This window comes from Ylistrum balloti, unplaced genomic scaffold, assembly GCF_031769215.1.
Source record: "Ylistrum balloti isolate Yb309-2 unplaced genomic scaffold, AGI_CSIRO_Ybal_v1 Utg369862, whole genome shotgun sequence".
NCBI classification, from domain to species: Eukaryota; Metazoa; Mollusca; class Bivalvia; order Pectinida; family Pectinidae; genus Ylistrum; species Ylistrum balloti.
In genome coordinates this window covers 626,341-645,364 of record NW_026782009.1, presented here as the reverse complement: position 1 = coordinate 645,364, position 19,024 = coordinate 626,341, and the positions used below count along the sequence as shown (strand labels likewise).

The window sequence follows — 19,024 nt, the reverse complement described above, 5'->3', positions numbered from 1 at the left end:
GGTAATGCCAGTGAAATCATACATGTATAGTCTGTAGGACATGGTAATGCCAGTGAAATCATACATGTATAGTCTGTAGGACATGGTAATGCCAGTGAAATCATACATGTATAGTCTGTAGGACATGGTAGTGTCTGTGAGACCATACATGTATAGTCTGTAGGACATGGTAATGTCAGTAAAATCATACATGTATAGTCTGTAGGACATGGTAATGTCAGTAAAATCATACATGTATAGTCTGTAGGACATGGTAGTGTCTGTGAGACCATACATGTATAGTCTGTAGGACATGGTAGTGTCTGTGAGACCATACATGTATAGTCTGTAGGACATGGTAATGTCAGTGAAATCATACATGTATAGTCTGTAGGACATGGTAGTGTCTGTGAGACCATACATGTATAGTCTGTAGGACATTGTAATGTCAGTGAAATCATACATGTATAGTCTGTAGGACATGGTAGTGTCTGTGAGACCATACATGTATAGTCTGTAGGACATGGTAATGCCAGTGAAATCATACATGTATAGTCTGTAGGACATGGTAGTGTCTGTGAGACCATACATGTATAGTCTGTAGGACATGGTAGTGTCTGTGAGACCATACATGTATAGTCTGTAGGACATGGTAGTGTCTGTGAGATCATACATGTATAGTCTGTAGGACATGGTAATGTCAGTGAGACCATACATGTATAGTCTGTAGGACATGGTAATGCCAGTGAAATCATACATGTATAGTCTGTAGGACATGGTAATGTCAGTGAAATCATACATGTATAGTCTGTAGGACATGGTAATGCCAGTGAAATCATACATGTATAGTCTGTAGGACATGGTAGTGTCTGTGAGACCATACATGTATAGTCTGTAGGACATGGTAATGTCAGTAAAATCATACATGTATAGTCTGTAGGACATGGTAGTGTCTGTGAGACCATACATGTATAGTCTGTAGGACATGGTAATGCCAGTGAAATCATACATGTATAGTCAGTGAAATAATATAATCAGGAGGAAGGGAAGTTTCAGTGAGACCGTATAGCCCTGAGGAAAAGTTGGTATCCATGAGGTCATATATATATAGTCTATCACTCTTCCATTATCAACTTCAATCATAATTATTTATCGAATCGATTAAATACAACTTGTTTCAAATGGACACAGCGTTTAACACCGTACCGTATATACTAATTAATTGAATCAGTCATGATTACAAGCTTATGTAATGCTTATTGGTTTTAACAACGATAGATTTATATAACCGTTCAATACATTTGTCGCTCTATGTCTATATTATCATAAAAAAATTGATTTTAAATAACATGTTTCAGATTTAAAATGGTATTATTACTTTTATTTATCAACATATTTTTGGTGTTGTTTATGTCATTGTAACTATTGTTCACCCAAAGGATAACAGGAAAAACAACAAAGAGAATTGGTTCAAGTAAAACATCATATAGCGGGAAAAGTAGGAGAATAAGACCAGGTGCTCAGGAAGAGTTTTCGTCTTCATTGATAATATCCGCCAGGTACATCTTGGTCAATCTAAGTAAGTAATGGAACATTCGCAAATGAGAACAAGGTATACAACCACGGATCCAACAGGCAAACTAGTGAGCATCAAACACGTGCAGCTTTATATCACACGAGGAATATTTCCCACTCCGATAATTATAATATATAATCGTAAAACCTCCACATAATCATCGGTGCACATCTCACATAATTTGTGAAACTGTGCACGGTTTTCCGTTTTTAGATAGTATCATACCTCTTGTCTCAATTTAAGTTTTAGAAGTCGCATCTGATAACGAATTCAAGAGATGCTTTGTAATGAAGATTCTCATTAAGAAATATTCTGTTTCCATATTCTTTCCGACGTGTTTGGTGCTCGTTCGTGTGCCAGGTTATTCCTAGTTAGCAAATTTTCATGAATAAGTAAAGATGTCCATTAGCGGATATTATCTCCTTCTAATTGTACTATTTTCAGGGTTCTCCGCATAAATATTTCATTTGTTGACATGTTGTCCAAATTTCAGCAGTTTGGAAAGTTCAAACTGTATTATTATCATGTCGATATTTTCCCGTTGTATAGAACTTCAGTAAATCACCATTATATGCTCTGGCCGTGCGAGGAAGTCTATCACCTACTTACCCTACTTACCGAAGTGTGTCTTTTCTTGTGGTGATGTAGTTTTTCGTCAACGTTTAACTTTCATTTCTTGTCTGCCTAAGTTGGCCATTTGTGTTTTGCGTCACAAAGAAAGGGGTTGTTGAAGGTACATGTTTCCAATAATTTCTTAGCTTTCGCTTTGTAAAATCAGGTTCATTTCTATTGAGAAATAGTTTTCACGTACAGGTATCCAATATTTTATTTAGCCTTGGCCTTGTATAGTAGGTTCATTCCTAGGGAGGGTTGGGTTGCACGTACAGGTATCTAATATTTATTTAGCCTTGCCCTTGTATAACCAGGTTAATTACACTGAAGTATAAATTACAATAGATTCAAAGGAGTGCTGGTTATTTGAACAATAAGTTTCAGGTTCTGACAAACAGGAACCCACAGCTGAGAGATAAAGCTTTTAAGATGTCTCTATCACCGTCGATGATTGATTTTTAACGGAGGACTGGTTGCTTTCGACTTTTATAGCTGTACAGGCAAATAGACCGGTTACACCAAGACCGGAGGTGTGCAGTATCGAAATCTAGTACTGACATGGTATTCTGTGTTTTTATCTTCAGGTAAGGAATGTCTTAACAGCAGTCACGTTCAAAACGAAACAGTTGACAATAATTACGGGGTTGACATAAATATGTTCCCGAAACGCCATCATTACGTGGATAACATATATCTGTCCCTGAGGCGCAATCATTACGGGGTTAACATATATCTGTCCCTGAGGCGCAATCATTACGGGGTTAACATATATCTGTCCTTGAGGCGCAATCAATACGGGTTAACATAAATCTGTCCCTGAGGCGCAATCATTACGGGGTTAACATATATCTGTTCCTGAGGCGCAATCAATACGGGTTTACATAAATTTGTCCCCGAAACGCCATCATTAGGTGGATAACACATATCTGTCCCTGAGGCGCAATCATTACGGGGTTAAAATGTATCTGTCCCTGAGGCGCAATCATTACGGGGTTAACATAAATCTGTCCCTGAGGCGCAATCAATACGGGTTAACATATATCTGTTCCTGAGGCGCAATCAATACGGGTTTACATAAATTTGTCCCCGAAACGCCATCATTAGGTGGATAACACATATCTGTCCCTGAGGCGCAATAATTACAGGGTTAACATTGCTATACCCCTGAAGAACACGATCGTTCTAATCATTACTCTCCTGATGGGAACGATTTGTCGTCTATTTCATCGATTAGATACAGGCCGAAAATGGTAATTGAGCCCAGTCCTACTATCTCACAATATGGTCATAATGTATTAACACATTCTTCTCTCAGACTTCAAAGGCGAAAATGTGATTTAACAAACTTTGGTTTTCATACATTATTAATAGAAAAATACAATAAACGTATACTTACTATCACTGGTCATGCAATTTTGACATAGGTAACACACAGATAAATCGGTATCAAGAGATTGCTTAAAAGTGTGCTTTTAACGTAATAGAAGATGTAAGTGTGAAATATATAACATAAAGGTTTTTTTCTGTACATTAATATTGTTATGTATTGGCTACTTGTTATATTCGAGTATAACCTAAACTGAATGTTTTAACAATTTGGTGTAAAAGCAACCCTTATTGTGGATATTGTTATTTTTGGTACATAAACTCTTAGCGTACTATGTTAAGAAGAATTTATCTCTTAAATAGAATACACCAATAAAAATCGTGTAATTACCGAATCGTATTCCGGCCAAGTTGTCTTTTATTTTAACTCAAAATTACGAGATAGTAACTCGAAATTTCGAGTAAGTAATCCGAAATTTTGAGTTAGTAATCCGAAATTTCGAAATAGCAACCCGAAATTTGAGTCAGTAACTCGAGATTTCGAGTAAGTAATCCGAAATTTTGAGTTAGTAAGTCGAAATTTCGCTTTGCTATCTCGAAATTTCGGGTTAATATCTAAAAATTTCGGATTATTAACTGGAAATTTCGAGTTAATAACTCAAAATTTCGAGTTGCTATCTCGAAATTTCGAGATGAAATAAAATAAACGTGGCCGGAATACGCTTTCTTATGTAATAAAGATAAAATCATATAACACTTGATAAATACAGATATTGTTAAAACAAACATGTTTTGGTATCCTGCATTAGGGCATATAAACCTTTAGGAGTTATTTCCCTTATCGCGTTTCGTTTCTGCACACACGTCATACCTCCAACTTAATTACCAGCATGCCTTAATTAACAACGTACAGCAGTAACGACAAATATCATGCTTATTCAACTAGCTTAGAACGTCATTTAGCTATTCTTGAGTTTATCATCAAGTCTCATTGACGTCATCGTAAGGAAAATGCACGATGTACTATGATTATGTCATAACGCATTATTCATATGGGTAGGGCATAAAATCATACCTAGTCCATATCTGTTGTTTACTTAATAGCGGTTTAACTCCTACCTATTCGTAATTAGGGGTTAACACTGGAATCTATGGAGACTCTCATTAACCTTTCGGGCGTTGATAAAATATTTCTAAAACTCTATCAACCATGGGGAAACCTACGTTTCCTTCTGCATAACATCAAGCAAACATGATTATCCCCCTTCGACCACTGGCAAACAGGTATGGCAGATTAAAACAGTTATTGAAAAGTCATTATGTGGAAATAACCAAAATGACCTACCTCAATACCAACTTTTATCAATAGCATAGCAAAAATGTTCCCCTCACCATCAAACACCTTGACATTTACCTACAGTGTGACAACAATGTTCCCTTCACCATCAAACACCTTGACATTTACCTACACTATGACAACAATGTTCCCTCACCATCAAACACCTTGACATTTACCTACACTATGACAATAATGTTCCCTCACCATCAAACACCTTGACATTTACCTACACTATGACAATAATGTTCCCTCACCATCAAACACCTTGACATTTACCTACACTATGACAACAATGTTCCCCTTACCACCAAACACCTTGACATTTACCTACACTATGACAACAATGTTCCCTCACCATCAAACACCTTGACATTTACCTACAGTAGGACAACAATGTTCCCTCACCATCAAACACCTTGACATTTACCTACGGTATGACAATAATGTTCCCTCACCATCAAACACCTTGACATTTACCTACAGTGTGACAACAATGTTCCCTCACCATCAAACACCTTGACATTTACCTACAGTAGGACAACAACGTTCCTTCACCATCAAACACCTTGACATTTACCTACACTATGACAATAATGTTCCCTCACCATCAAACACCTTGACATTTACCTACACTATGACAACAATGTTCCCCTAACCATCAAACACCTTGACATTTACCTACAGTAGGACAACAATGTTCCTTCACCATCACACACCTTGACATTTACCTACAGTAGGACAACAATGTTCCCTCACCATCAAACACCTTGACATTTACCTACGGTATGACAATAATGTTCCCTCACCATCAAACACCTTGACATTTACCTACAGTGTGACAACAATGTTCCCTCACCATCAAACACCTTGACATTTACCTACAGTAGGACAACAACGTTCCTTCACCATCAAACACCTTGACATTTACCTACACTATGACAATAATGTTCCCTCACCATCAAACACCTTGACATTTACCTACACTATGACAACAATGTTCCCCTAACCATCAAACACCTTGACATTTACCTACAGTAGGACAACAATGTTCCTTCACCATCAAACACCTTGACATTTACCTACAGTGTGACAACAATGTTCCCTCACCATCAAACGCCTTGACATTTACCTACACTATGACAACAATGGTCCTCTAACCATCAAACACCTTGACATTTACCTACAGTAGGACAAGCATGGTCCCCTCACCATCAAACACCTTGACATTTACCTACACTATGACAACAATGGTCCCCTAACCATCAAACACCTTGACATTTACCTACACTATGACAACAATGTTCCCCTCACCATCAAACACCTTGACATTTACCTACAGTAGGACAACAATGTTCCCCTCACCATCAAACACCTTGACATTTACCTACAGTATGACAACAATGTTCCCCTCACCATCAAACACCTTGACATTTACCTACACTATGACAACAATGGTCCCCTAACCATCAAACACCTTGACATTTACCTACACTATGACAACAATGTTCCCCTCACCATCAAACACCTTGACATTTACCTACACTATGACAATAATGTTCCCTCACCATCAAACACCTTGACATTTACCTACACTATGACAACAATGTTCCCCTTACCACCAAACACCTTGACATTTACCTACACTATGACAACAATGTTCCCTCACCATCAAACACCTTGACATTTACCTACAGTAGGACAACAATGTTCCCTCACCATCAAACACCTTGACATTTACCTACGGTATGACAATAATGTTCCCTCACCATCAAACACCTTGACATTTACCTACAGTGTGACAACAATGTTCCCTCACCATCAAACACCTTGACATTTACCTACAGTAGGACAACAATGTTCCTTCACCATCAAACACCTTGACATTTACCTACACTATGACAATAATGTTCCCTCACCATCAAACACCTTGACATTTACCTACAGTATGACAACAATGTTCCCCTCACCATCAAACACCTTGACATTTACCTACACTATGACAACAATGGTCCCCTAACCATCAAACACCTTGACATTTACCTACACTATGACAACAATGTTCCCCTCACCATCAAACACCTTGACATTTACCTACGGTATGACAATAATGTTCCCCTAACCATCAAACACCTTGACATTTACCTACAGTGTGACAACAATGGTCCTCTAACCATCAAACACCTTGACATTTACCTACAGTAGGACAACAATGTTCCCCTCACCATCAAACACCTTGACATTTACCTACAGTGTGACAACAATGTTCCCCTCACCATCAAACACCTTGACATTTACCTACACTATGACAACAATGTTCCCCTCACCATCAAACACCTTGACATTTACCTACAGTGTGACAACAATGTTCATCAAACACCTTGACATTTACCTACACTATGACAACAATGTTCCCCTAACCATCAAACACCTTGACATTTACCTACAGTGTGACAACAATGTTCCCCTCACCATCAAACACCTTGACATTTACCTACACTATGACAACAATGTTCCCCTAACCATCAAACACCTTGACATTTACCTACAGTGTGACAACAATGTTCCCTCACCATCAAACACCTTGACATTTACCTACACTATGACAACAATGTTCCCCTCACCATCAAACACCTTGACATTTACCTACAGTGTGACAAGCATGGTCCCCTCACCATCAAACACCTTGACATTTACCTACAGTATGACAACAATGTTCCCCTAACCATCAAACACCTTGACATTTACCTACACTATGACAACAATGTTCCCCTAACCATCAAACACCTTGACATTTACCTACAGTAGGACAACAATGTTCCCCTAACCACCAAACACCTTGACATTTACCTACAGTATGAAAACAATGGTCCTCTAACCATCAAACACCTTGACATTTACCTACAGTGTGACAACAATGTTCCCTCACCATCAAACGCCTTGACATTTACCTACACTATGACAACAATGGTCCATTTACCTACAGTAGGACACCATCAAACACCTTGCATTTACCTACACTATGACAACAATGGTCCCCTAACCATCAAACACCTTGACATTTACCTACACTATGACAACAATGTTCCCCTCACCATCAAACACCTTGACATTTACCTACAGTGTGACAAGCATGGTCCCCTCACCATCAAACACCTTGACATTTACCTACAGTATGACAACAATGGTCCCCTAACCATCAAACACCTTGACATTTACCTACACTATGACAACAATGTTCCCCTCACCATCAAACACCTTGACATTTACCTACAGTAGGACAACAATGACATCAAACACCTTGACATTTACCTACAGTATGACAACAATGTTCCCCTCACCATCAAACACCTTGACATTTACCTACACTATGACAACAATGTTCCCCTAACCATCAAACACCTTGACATTTACCTACACTATGACAACAATGTTCCCCTCACCATCAAACACCTTGACATTTACCTACAGTATGACAACAATGGTCCCCTCACCATCAAACACCTTGACATTTACCTACAGTGTGACAACAATGGTCCTCTAACCATCAAACACCTTGACATTTACCTACAGTAGGACAACAATGTTCCCCTCACCATCAAACACCTTGACATTTACCTACAGTGTGACAACAATGTTCCCCTCACCATCAAACACCTTGACATTTACCTACACTATGACAACAATGTTACCCTCACCATCAAACACCTTGACATTTACCTACAGTGTGACAACAATGTTCCCCTAACCATCAAACACCTTGACATTTACCTACACTATGACAACAATGTTCCCCTAACCATCAAACACCTTGACATTTACCTACAGTGTGACAACAATGTTCCCCTCACCATCAAACACCTTGACATTTACCTACACTATGACAACAATGTTCCCCTAACCATCAAACACCTTGACATTTACCTACAGTGTGACAACAATGTTCCCTCACCATCAAACACCTTGACATTTACCTACACTATGACAACAATGTTCCCCTCACCATCAAACACCTTGACATTTACCTACAGTGTGACAAGCATGGTCCCCTCACCATCAAACACCTTGACATTTACCTACAGTATGACAACAATGTTCCCCTAACCATCAAACACCTTGACATTTACCTACACTATGACAACAATGTTCCCCTAACCATCAAACACCTTGACATTTACCTACAGTAGGACAACAATGTTCCCCTAACCATCAAACACCTTGACATTTACCTACACTATGACAACAATGTTCCCCTCACCATCAAACACCTTGACATTTACCTACAGTGTGACAAGCATGGTCCCCTAACCATCAAACACCTTGACATTTACCTACAGTATGAAAACAATGGTCCTCTAACCATCAAACACCTTGACATTTACCTACACTATGACAACAATGTTCCCCTCACCATCAAACACCTTGACATTTACCTACAGTGTGACAAGCATGGTCCCCTCACCATCAAACACCTTGACATTTACCTACAGTATGACAACAATGGTCCCCTAACCATCAAACACCTTGACATTTACCTACACTATGACAACAATGTTCCCCTCACCATCAAACACCTTGACATTTACCTACAGTAGGACAACAATGATCATTCATTTGAATAATTTCAAAAGAAACTTAAAAAATGAGTATATTATGAACCATGCCATTATGTGGATTTATTAAAACGTAACATGCAGACTACGGAAAAGCTACACAACCTGCGATTTCAAGATTGAAAAAATGACATACAAGTGAACAGGAACTTTCAATATAAATCAGGAATTAGGTACAGTAGAGCAAACCAATGATTTAAACTGAATCATACAATTGTTCGCCTCCTCCTGAACATGAAAAATTTCTCTTTCTCGTAATGTCATAGCGATCTCCTTAAGCAATATTTTATTTCTTTGTTGGTTGAAGCTAGATGTGTTTGATGCTCGTTTGTTTGCCTGTTGATTCTGTTGGTGTATACATTGTTCCCATTTGAGAATGTGACATTTCTTACTTGGTTTGACCCAGGTTTACATGACGGATGTCGTCGATGAAGCAGAAAAGTTTACTCTTCCGAAACATCTGGTCTTATTCTCCTTGAACATTTTTCATGCGTCTCCCAGTAAATCTTTCTTTTCTTCCTATCCCCCTAGTTTAATTGACTTTGAATCTGGATAATGATTATGTTGACATATTAATATTTACTTGTTGTCTTTTGATGATAATATATGTGTCGAAAGATAAAATGTTCTGATAAAAGATGCATTCGGACTGACAAAGAATTAGAATAAGAAGTTTTAAGAAGTTTTTATATTGGTTTAGAAGAGAAATCAACAGACCCAGCGATTTGATATTCATTTTTTTAAACACAATGCTTTAAATATAAATGATTCATTTCTTCGTTCAGATTGCTATACTTGGGCATGATCAGTGCTTAGTCAATAGTTCCTATTTGTTGATGTTGTTGTATTTAATCATTATAATGAATAATATACAGTAACGCCTAATGATTCAGATTATGAATTAACAATCATGAAATTAATGTTTATTTCCGAGTTTGTATTACTCAAGGCAATTAATCATCACCTAGTACGTAAACGTTTTCGTACATCAATTAAACCGTGAAAACTGCTACTTGTCATCGGATGTTTTTCATTTGAATTGTTAATCAAACTTGTATATTTGGTGGCATATTGGTAAGTGGTTTGATTGAAATTTTCCTGGTTTTGACGTACCGTACACTTCAAATTTTTATTTGATTAACAGGATTGTTGTAATTACAGCTTCTTAATGCTACCGTACATTTTGTAAGATAAATCGGTTCATAAATATGCATGGCGTTGGAAAATGGCATCAATTTTATACTTTGAAATGATCTATACATTGTGCCATTTTATATCCATTAGGTAAGAGAATGTATTGTTTGTTTATGATATCATTGTTTCCTAAGCTGCTTTCATTAAATGTCATCTTTTTGACACAAACATATATGTAATATGTGTTCGTTGTATTATATAAGATACATAATGTTAAAGACATGTTTTAAGCACATTTTAAATGTTTTATTTATATATAATGGGCACATGCTATCATCGAATGTTTATCTAGCATTTTCATTAAGTGTTGGTGCTGTGCAATCATTTTGTTTGTTGACGCTTCGGTACATTTTTTACCTTTGTTTCATCTTTATTTCCAGGTTTGGAAAAGTTTTAATGAGCGGCACAACTGTATTTTATTATGTTTGAAGATAAAAAATGTTTAAAATCAATTGCAATTTTTGTATCTAGTAATGGCAGATTTACGACAATATACAAACGATAAAGTATGCCAAATTTATACAGAGAACATCACATTTAGTGGAACATACAGTCTACCGTAGCTTTTTCAATACTAAGTAACACAAACTGTCTTGGCGCCACAAAATACCTTTGTTTTAGCTGAAGTAGGTTTAACAGACATTTTCCGAAATATATCATTTTAATGAAATGTAAACTTTTGTCACGCATGCAGGCGACTGTGATGGTTGAATACCTGTTTTATTGCTTGGAGTGATATTGTCTGTGTAAACATGCCACAGGTGCACGTGTGCGATGTGTGTATAAAATCGCCCTGGCAGGTCCCTCAGACTAGGCTTCCTACCACTAAAATCTCCTCGCATGTCCATTGCTACGCGTGCGTTTATCCTAGTTGGTTAATATTTGTATTGTCTACATCATAGTTGGATTGCAGTGAATTTACTCACAAGCATTTGGTAAAACTAGCAAAACACCTGTGTTTGGAAGAGAGATATAACTTTTTATCATTTAAAATTGAAGTTGAACCTGGATTGTTTATATCGTATCATTAATTACTTGTGTTATACTGTTAATACGAAGAATCAACGTTTATCCAGCACATGTTCATGTTCTCTCTCCAATCATCTGTCGTTTTGACAAATACTTATTTGATGTTAAATTGATGCTTTAGCGCATGGCGTTATGGCCCTTTTCAGGTTCCTTGAGATTATGATAGCTTGTCAGCGATGGAAATATGTGTTGTAGGATCATAACGCTAAAACTGTTGTTGTTTTTATTTGCATTTTACTAGCAAATATGTGCGAAATTAAAAGATGTTTTCACTTTCCTCGGCAATGTTGTCATGATAACATTCTTGACTTACAGAGGTCACATGACCAACTGATGTTATGATCTTGCAATAAATTCTACAAACATTGCAACACGGAGATGTAAAGTACCTGTAATTTTTTTTACAATTTACCTGTCAGTTCTCAGCATGGATCTCATGCTTTCTTTATTATTACAAAGATCAATTCATAAAGTTATTTTTTGGTTCCTGGTTTGGTTACACTCTACATGTGACAATATACCCATCCCATGGTTTCACACGAGTGTCCGTTAATATAAAAATTGATAAGATTTGTTTACTACTGTGTAAAGGAGCGAACCTTCAGTGTTATAGGTTATCATTGGGTGTGTGTATCACATTAAATAATGAAAACAAAAACACAAACCAAAAAAGAATGGAACCTGCTCTGCAATAAATTTTGCATTCAGGGCTGTCTACCGGGTACGAATTAACTCACGCTGAACAGTAATAACTAGTCGGTTTTCAAATGTGGAAAATTTGTTATCGGTGAAGATTAAGACACTATTATCATGCTTCTGACCAGTGGTCAATATCTTTTAGTTTGTAAGGTGATAAGAACACCATGCCTGATCACATATCGCATATATTGCAAGATTTGTGAAGTCAACACGTTTCCATTTGTATCTACAGTATGTATAAACCTAGGCAGCAGCTAAGAAAAAGAAAACTCGAAATTGGAAAAAAAATAAATGCCAAACTAGTGATTGGTAGTTAAACTAATCTTATAATTAATAAAATTAATTATTTTCAACATAATTACGGTATTATGATTAAATTGGACTGCGTGAGAACCAAGCACGTTTTCAGCCATTTCATTATACGTACGATATCCACTCTTAAAATATCAAAGGTGATAGTCCAAAGGAGTCAAAAACGAATACCAAATTAGGAATACACAAATATGTGAGGGCTGGCGGAATATATCATTTTAAGTGATTTATTTCATTTACATCATATTCATAACAATAACGCTGTTCAAAATATTCCAATGTTTAACAAACGGTTCATCTAACTTTACGATGTAAAATTAGTATAGAAATAATGATGATGAGACAGGATTACCTGAATGTAATTGCAAATCTGAGAATTGTTTTATTTAAAAAATTGTACCATAAAATAATGAAATACATAAAGTAGGTTGTTTATTGAAATAGAGAAACAGATATATATATCTAACAGATTGTCAGATGGAATGTGGAGAGTCTTTGGGTAGATGTTCGGTACTTAAACGTCCGTCATTGCTCTCACGTTTTACGTCTCAGATTGTTATATATAATAACATACACTGTTATCAAAGGAAAAATCATTTATACCTAGGTTCAATCATGTATAACTTTCTTTCAAGTAAAAAAAAAAATATTTTACCAATCGAGAATTAATTGATATCATTGTCTTTCCATTTGTTATTGTCTATAGTATATTTTGGTCTCTCCTTTGATACTTGGTTTACACTTAGTCCTTGCTAATGACCTGTGTTTATGCCGACACATCACACGACAGGCCCTTTGGTCACCCCCGAAGATATAATTGATTGTTGATTTTACCGGAGACTTATTACTGTGAATATCTACTCAAATATCTTGTCGGTCACGGGAGATTAATGTGTACGGAGATTAGCCCCGATATTGTCCCACGGCTGAGGGGGATCCTAGTTCAGAACAGGTTAACACATAACATGTTAGTCTCAGTTTCCTCCGGATTTTCCGTTAAAACAGCTTTACCCTAACCACATTTTTTATATAGATATAATATTAATGTGCATAGAATAGACTACCTTACTTGTCTCAGCGCAACTTAAGATTAACCTCAGCCATGGGGATGTATATGATACATGGCTGATGTGTGAACCTGACTAGACTTACAGCGACTTACCGTCGGTACACCCGGTATCGCGAACTGCCGATTGCACGTCTTTCATCTGTGACGGGATGGGGTGCGTTTATCAGCCGTGTTAAATCAAAACTTTATGAATGGTGTAGTAGCAGTTTTTGTATATTATAACTATGAATTTTAATAATGCATGAAATATCAACATACTATTTTTTCTTGACAGTTATCATGCAAAATACTGGAAAACTTCAATGTATATCTTATTTAACGCTACAGTTCCTTTCATCTCAGTAATTGTAAAACATGTTTTATTATTTCTCCTTTTTATTTGGTCTTTTGAAATAAACTAAAACCACGATAAGCGCTATGTACCCCTTACAGAGAGAGTCGATAAAACAACATATGAAGATAAGAAACATTTAAATTATACAAAAATATAGTTTTCCTTTTCCATGCAGATGTTTGGTGATGTATTGCTTATAATATGTTTTTATGTTCAGGAAAGTGGGTAATATTGTGTATTACGACCTTCACCGTCCTAGAGGTAAGGAATATCAAGGGATGTGTGTTTTTCTTATTTATTTTCGGTATCTATTCTCTGTTTCGAAACAATTCTGTTAAACTACAAATGTAGCGAGGGTAAAATAAGTGGATATATTTAGCACATTTTTACTAAGAATACTACTGTTTTTGTTTGAATTCTTACCACATGACACATGATGGTAGATAGCGTACATCTACTCATATAAAATGGCGATGCTTTATTGTCAGGCGTGTGGTGTGATAAATCGACGCCAGCGATTCTAGGTATTGTGTTTATTCACATAGAGACTTTATCTTTACATAAATTTGTAGATGTAATGAATTAATTTTAATATATATTCGAACAGTTTCCAGTAAAATATAATGGCAATTTTCACGCATGCCTCGCACTCGTACAGATACATAAATATTATGCCTTTTCTCGAAACGTTGATCATTCAATTCCTTCTTTATACTTCAGCAGCCTGATGTTATAGGCGGAGAAAAGAAGTAGCAGACGGACAAACGGACGAAGAAACACGAAAAGACGGCGAAACAGTCACAGACGGACAAACAGACGAACAAACACGAATAGACGGCGAAACAATCACAGATGGAAAAACAGACGAAGAAACACGAATAGACGGCGAAACAGATGGAAAAACAGACGAAGAAACAAGAATAGACGGCGAAACAGTCACAGATGGAAAAACAGACGAAGAAACAAGAATAGACGGCGAAACAGTCAGACGGAAAAACAGACGAAGAAACACGAATAGACGGCGAAACAATCACAGATGGAAAAACAGACGAAGAAACACGAATAGACGGCGAAACAATCACAGATGGAAAAACAGACGAAGAAACACGAATAGACGGCGAAACAGTCACAGATGGAAAAACAGACGAAGAAACAAGAATAGACGGCGAAACAGTCAGACGGAAAAACAGACGAAGAAACACGAATAGACGGCGAAACAGTCACAGATGGAAAAACAGACGAAGAAACAAGAATAGACGGCGAAACAGTCAGACGGAAAAACAGACGAAGAAACACGAATAGACGGCGAAACAATCACAGATGGAAAAACAGACGAAGAAACACGAATAGACGGCGAAACAATCACAGATGGAAAAACAGACGAAGAAACACGAATAGACGGCGAAACAGTCACAGATGGAAAAACAGACGAAGAAACACGAATAGACGGCGAAACAGTCAGACGGAAAAACAGACGAAGAAACACGAATAGACGGCGAAACAGTCACAGATGGAAAAACAGACGAAGAAACAAGAATAGACGGCGAAACAGTCACAGATGGAAAAACAGACGAAGAAACAAGAATAGACGGCGAAACAGTCAGACGGAAAAACAGACGAAGAAACACGAATAGACGGCGAAACAGTCACAGACGGACAAACAGACGAACAAACACGAATAGACGGCGAAACAATCACAGATGGAAAAACAGACGAAGAAACACGAATAGACGGCGAAACAATCACAGATGGAAAAACAGACGAAGAAACACGAATAGACGGCGAAACAGTCACAGATGGAAAAACAGACGAAGAAACAAGAATAGACGGCGAAACAGTCAGACGGAAAAACAGACGAAGAAACACGAATAGACGGCGAAACAGTCAGACGGAAAAACAGACGAAGAAACACGAATAGACGGCGAAACTGTCACAGACAGAAAAAAGAACAGAAAAAGAAATAACAGCAAACGGAGAAACAACAAAAGACAGAAAGACAACAAACAGAGAAACAGCAAAAGACAGAGAGACAACAGACAGAGAAACAACAAAAGACAGAGAGACAACAGACAGAGACACAACAAAAGACAGAAAGACAACAGACAGAGAAACAACAAAAGACAGAAAGACAACAGACAGCGAAACAACAAAAGGCAGAGAGACAACAGACAGAGAAACAACAAAAGACAGAAAGACAACAGACAGAGAAACAACAAAAGACAGAGAGACGACAGACAGGGAAACAACAAAAGACGGTAAGACAACAGACAGAGAAACAACAAAAGACAGAGAGACAACAGACAGAGAAACAACAAAAGACAGAGAGACAACAGACAGAGAAACAACAAAAGACAGAGAGACAACAGACAGAGACACAACAAAAGACAGAGAGACAACAGACAGAGAAACAACAAAACACAGAGAGACAACAGACAGAGAAACAACAAAAGACAGAAAGACAACAGACAGCGAAACAACAAAAGGCAGAGAGACAACAGACAGGAAAACAACAAAAGACAGAAAGACAACAGACAGAGAAACAACAAAAGACAGAGAGACGACAGACAGGGAAACAACAAAAGACGGTAAGACAACAGACAGATAAACAACAAAAGACAGAAAGAAAACAGACAGAGAAACAACAAAAGACAGAGAGACAGCAGACAGAGAAACAACAAAAGACGGTAAGACAACAGACAGCGAAACAACAAAAGACAGAGAGACAACAGACAGAGAAACAACAAAAGACAGAAAGACAACAGACAGAGAAACACCAAAAGACAGAAAGACAACAGACAGCGAAACAACAAAAGACAGAGAGACAACAGACAAAGGAACAACAAAAGACAGAAAGACAACAGACAGCGAAACAACAAAAGACAGAGAGACAACAGACAGAGACACAACAAAATACAGAAAGACAACAGACAGCGAAACAACAAAAGACAGAAAGAAAACAGACAGGGAAACAACAAAAGACGGTAAGACAACTGACAGAGAAACAACAAAAGACAGAGAGACAACAGACAGAGAAAAAACAAAAGACAGAAAGACAACAGACAAAGAAACAACAAAAGACAGAAAGACAACAGACAGAGAAACAACAAAAGACAGAGAGACAACAGACAGAGAAACAACAAAACACAGAGAGACAACAGACAGAGAAACAACAAAACACAGAGAGACAACAGACAGAGAAACAACAAAAGACAGAGAGATAGTAGACAGAGAAACACCAAAAGACAGAAAGACAACAGACAGCGAAACAACAAAAGACAGAGAGACAACAGACAGAGAAACAACAAAAGACAGGAAGACAACAGAGAAACAAACAATAACATCCAAAGAAACAACAACAACGAAAAACCAGAAAAAACAAAAACAGACAGATAAACAAAAGATAGAAAGACAATAGACAGAGAAACAAACAATTACAGATGAAGAATCAACCAAAGACAGAAAGAAAACAGACAGAGAAACAGCAAAAGACAGAAACAAACAATAACATGCAAAGAAACAACAACAAAAACAAAAAACAAAAACAAAAACCAGAAAAAACAATAACAGACAGATAAACAACAAAAGACAGAAAGACAGCAGACAGAGAAACAAACAACAACAGACAGAGAACTAACGACAAAGAAACAATAACAGAGAAATGATAACAGATGGAAAAAATAGACGGAGAAACAATAACAGATGGAGAAACAACAGATAGTGTACGTTATCATATTTTATATGATCAAAGCTGAAAATCAAACATCATTGAGAGAATTTTGAAGCTACCGAATCTCAGTGGAAAGTAATCCTAACACTAACCACATTTACAACTTTGTTAATGTCGGTAAGAAAATGTGATATGATATAGACCAAATTTTAAAAAATGATTTTGTATATTTGATAGTAACACGTGTCGATGCGTGATAGATATTATTGTTCTCACGAGCGCACGTGCATGTTGAAAATGACGCAGTCAAACATAGTATTTCTATAGTTTCCATATAGATACAAGCATAAAGATATCGTCATGTATTTTTCTATGGGAAAACGCGGGCGAGTTTGCATTTAAGATCGAGGAGTTGATACACATATGGGGTAGGTTAAAGAAGGGATATTAAGGAGGGAGGGGGCTTTTGATGTGTGGGGATGTCCTACCTAGTTTAGGGGTATTAAAGTGCGTCGGGGGCCGTGAAATTCTGCCACTGAACTGTGAACATCGCTATAATGTGATTTAACATGAAATGATCGTTTTAGCCTGATAGGGAGTAGCACAGTGTGGCTAGGGTGGGGACGCTGAGGAGGACCACGATCAAGGTTGGCATGTCTGCATTTTCTGCTATAAGAAATAAACATGCTTTGAAAATTAATTTTATGATTTAGCTTCATTTCTAGTACAAAGGCCTAAGTGTGATATATTAACTAGCTTGTCCATACTTTAGTATTGCTAGAATATATTAATGTGTACACTATCTATTGACGAATGTGAGAATATACACAATATTTAAAAAAAAATAAAGAATAATATTGTTTAATACATCATATATGTTTCACGATTATTAATAAAGATATTTAAAAAGAAAACAGTTGTTTTTACATTATTGAAGGTTGAATGAGAAGGTTTTAAATTTATTGTTAAATCCCTATATTTCTCTGGCTAAAAGGTAGTATATTCCGGGCACATAATCGGTGTTTGATCGGAGGTGATTTAACGATTTGTTTTATACATCATCATGTATTTCACACAGGCTATCTCACGTGTTAACAACAGAAATTATATATTATCAACATTTCTTTGTTTCAAAGCTCGAAATACAGCTGCAGATGTTGTGAAGGATGATATAAGCAGCCTTGAAATTGAAAGTTGATCACCATTTAGATTTATTGGTCAAAGTGTTAGATGAAACAGAGATGAAACATTGTAACGAGGAAATTAAAACTTCCGTGA

The 19,024-nt window shown here is 36.9% G+C and overlaps 1 protein-coding gene across 1 annotated transcript; it reads left to right on the top strand.

Annotated features, from left to right (window-relative positions):
- Positions 1-4,745: 4,745 nt before the first annotated feature.
- On the top strand, positions 4,746-17,183 carry LOC132545913 (trichohyalin-like; the record flags this gene model as incomplete). The annotated part of the gene is made up of 3 exons (XM_060209594.1): positions 4,746-4,777; positions 14,816-15,062; positions 16,047-17,183. Coding segments are annotated over exons 1-3 (1,416 nt in total), but the record flags the coding sequence as incomplete, so codon positions are not given.
- Between the last annotated feature and the right edge of the window lie 1,841 nt (positions 17,184-19,024).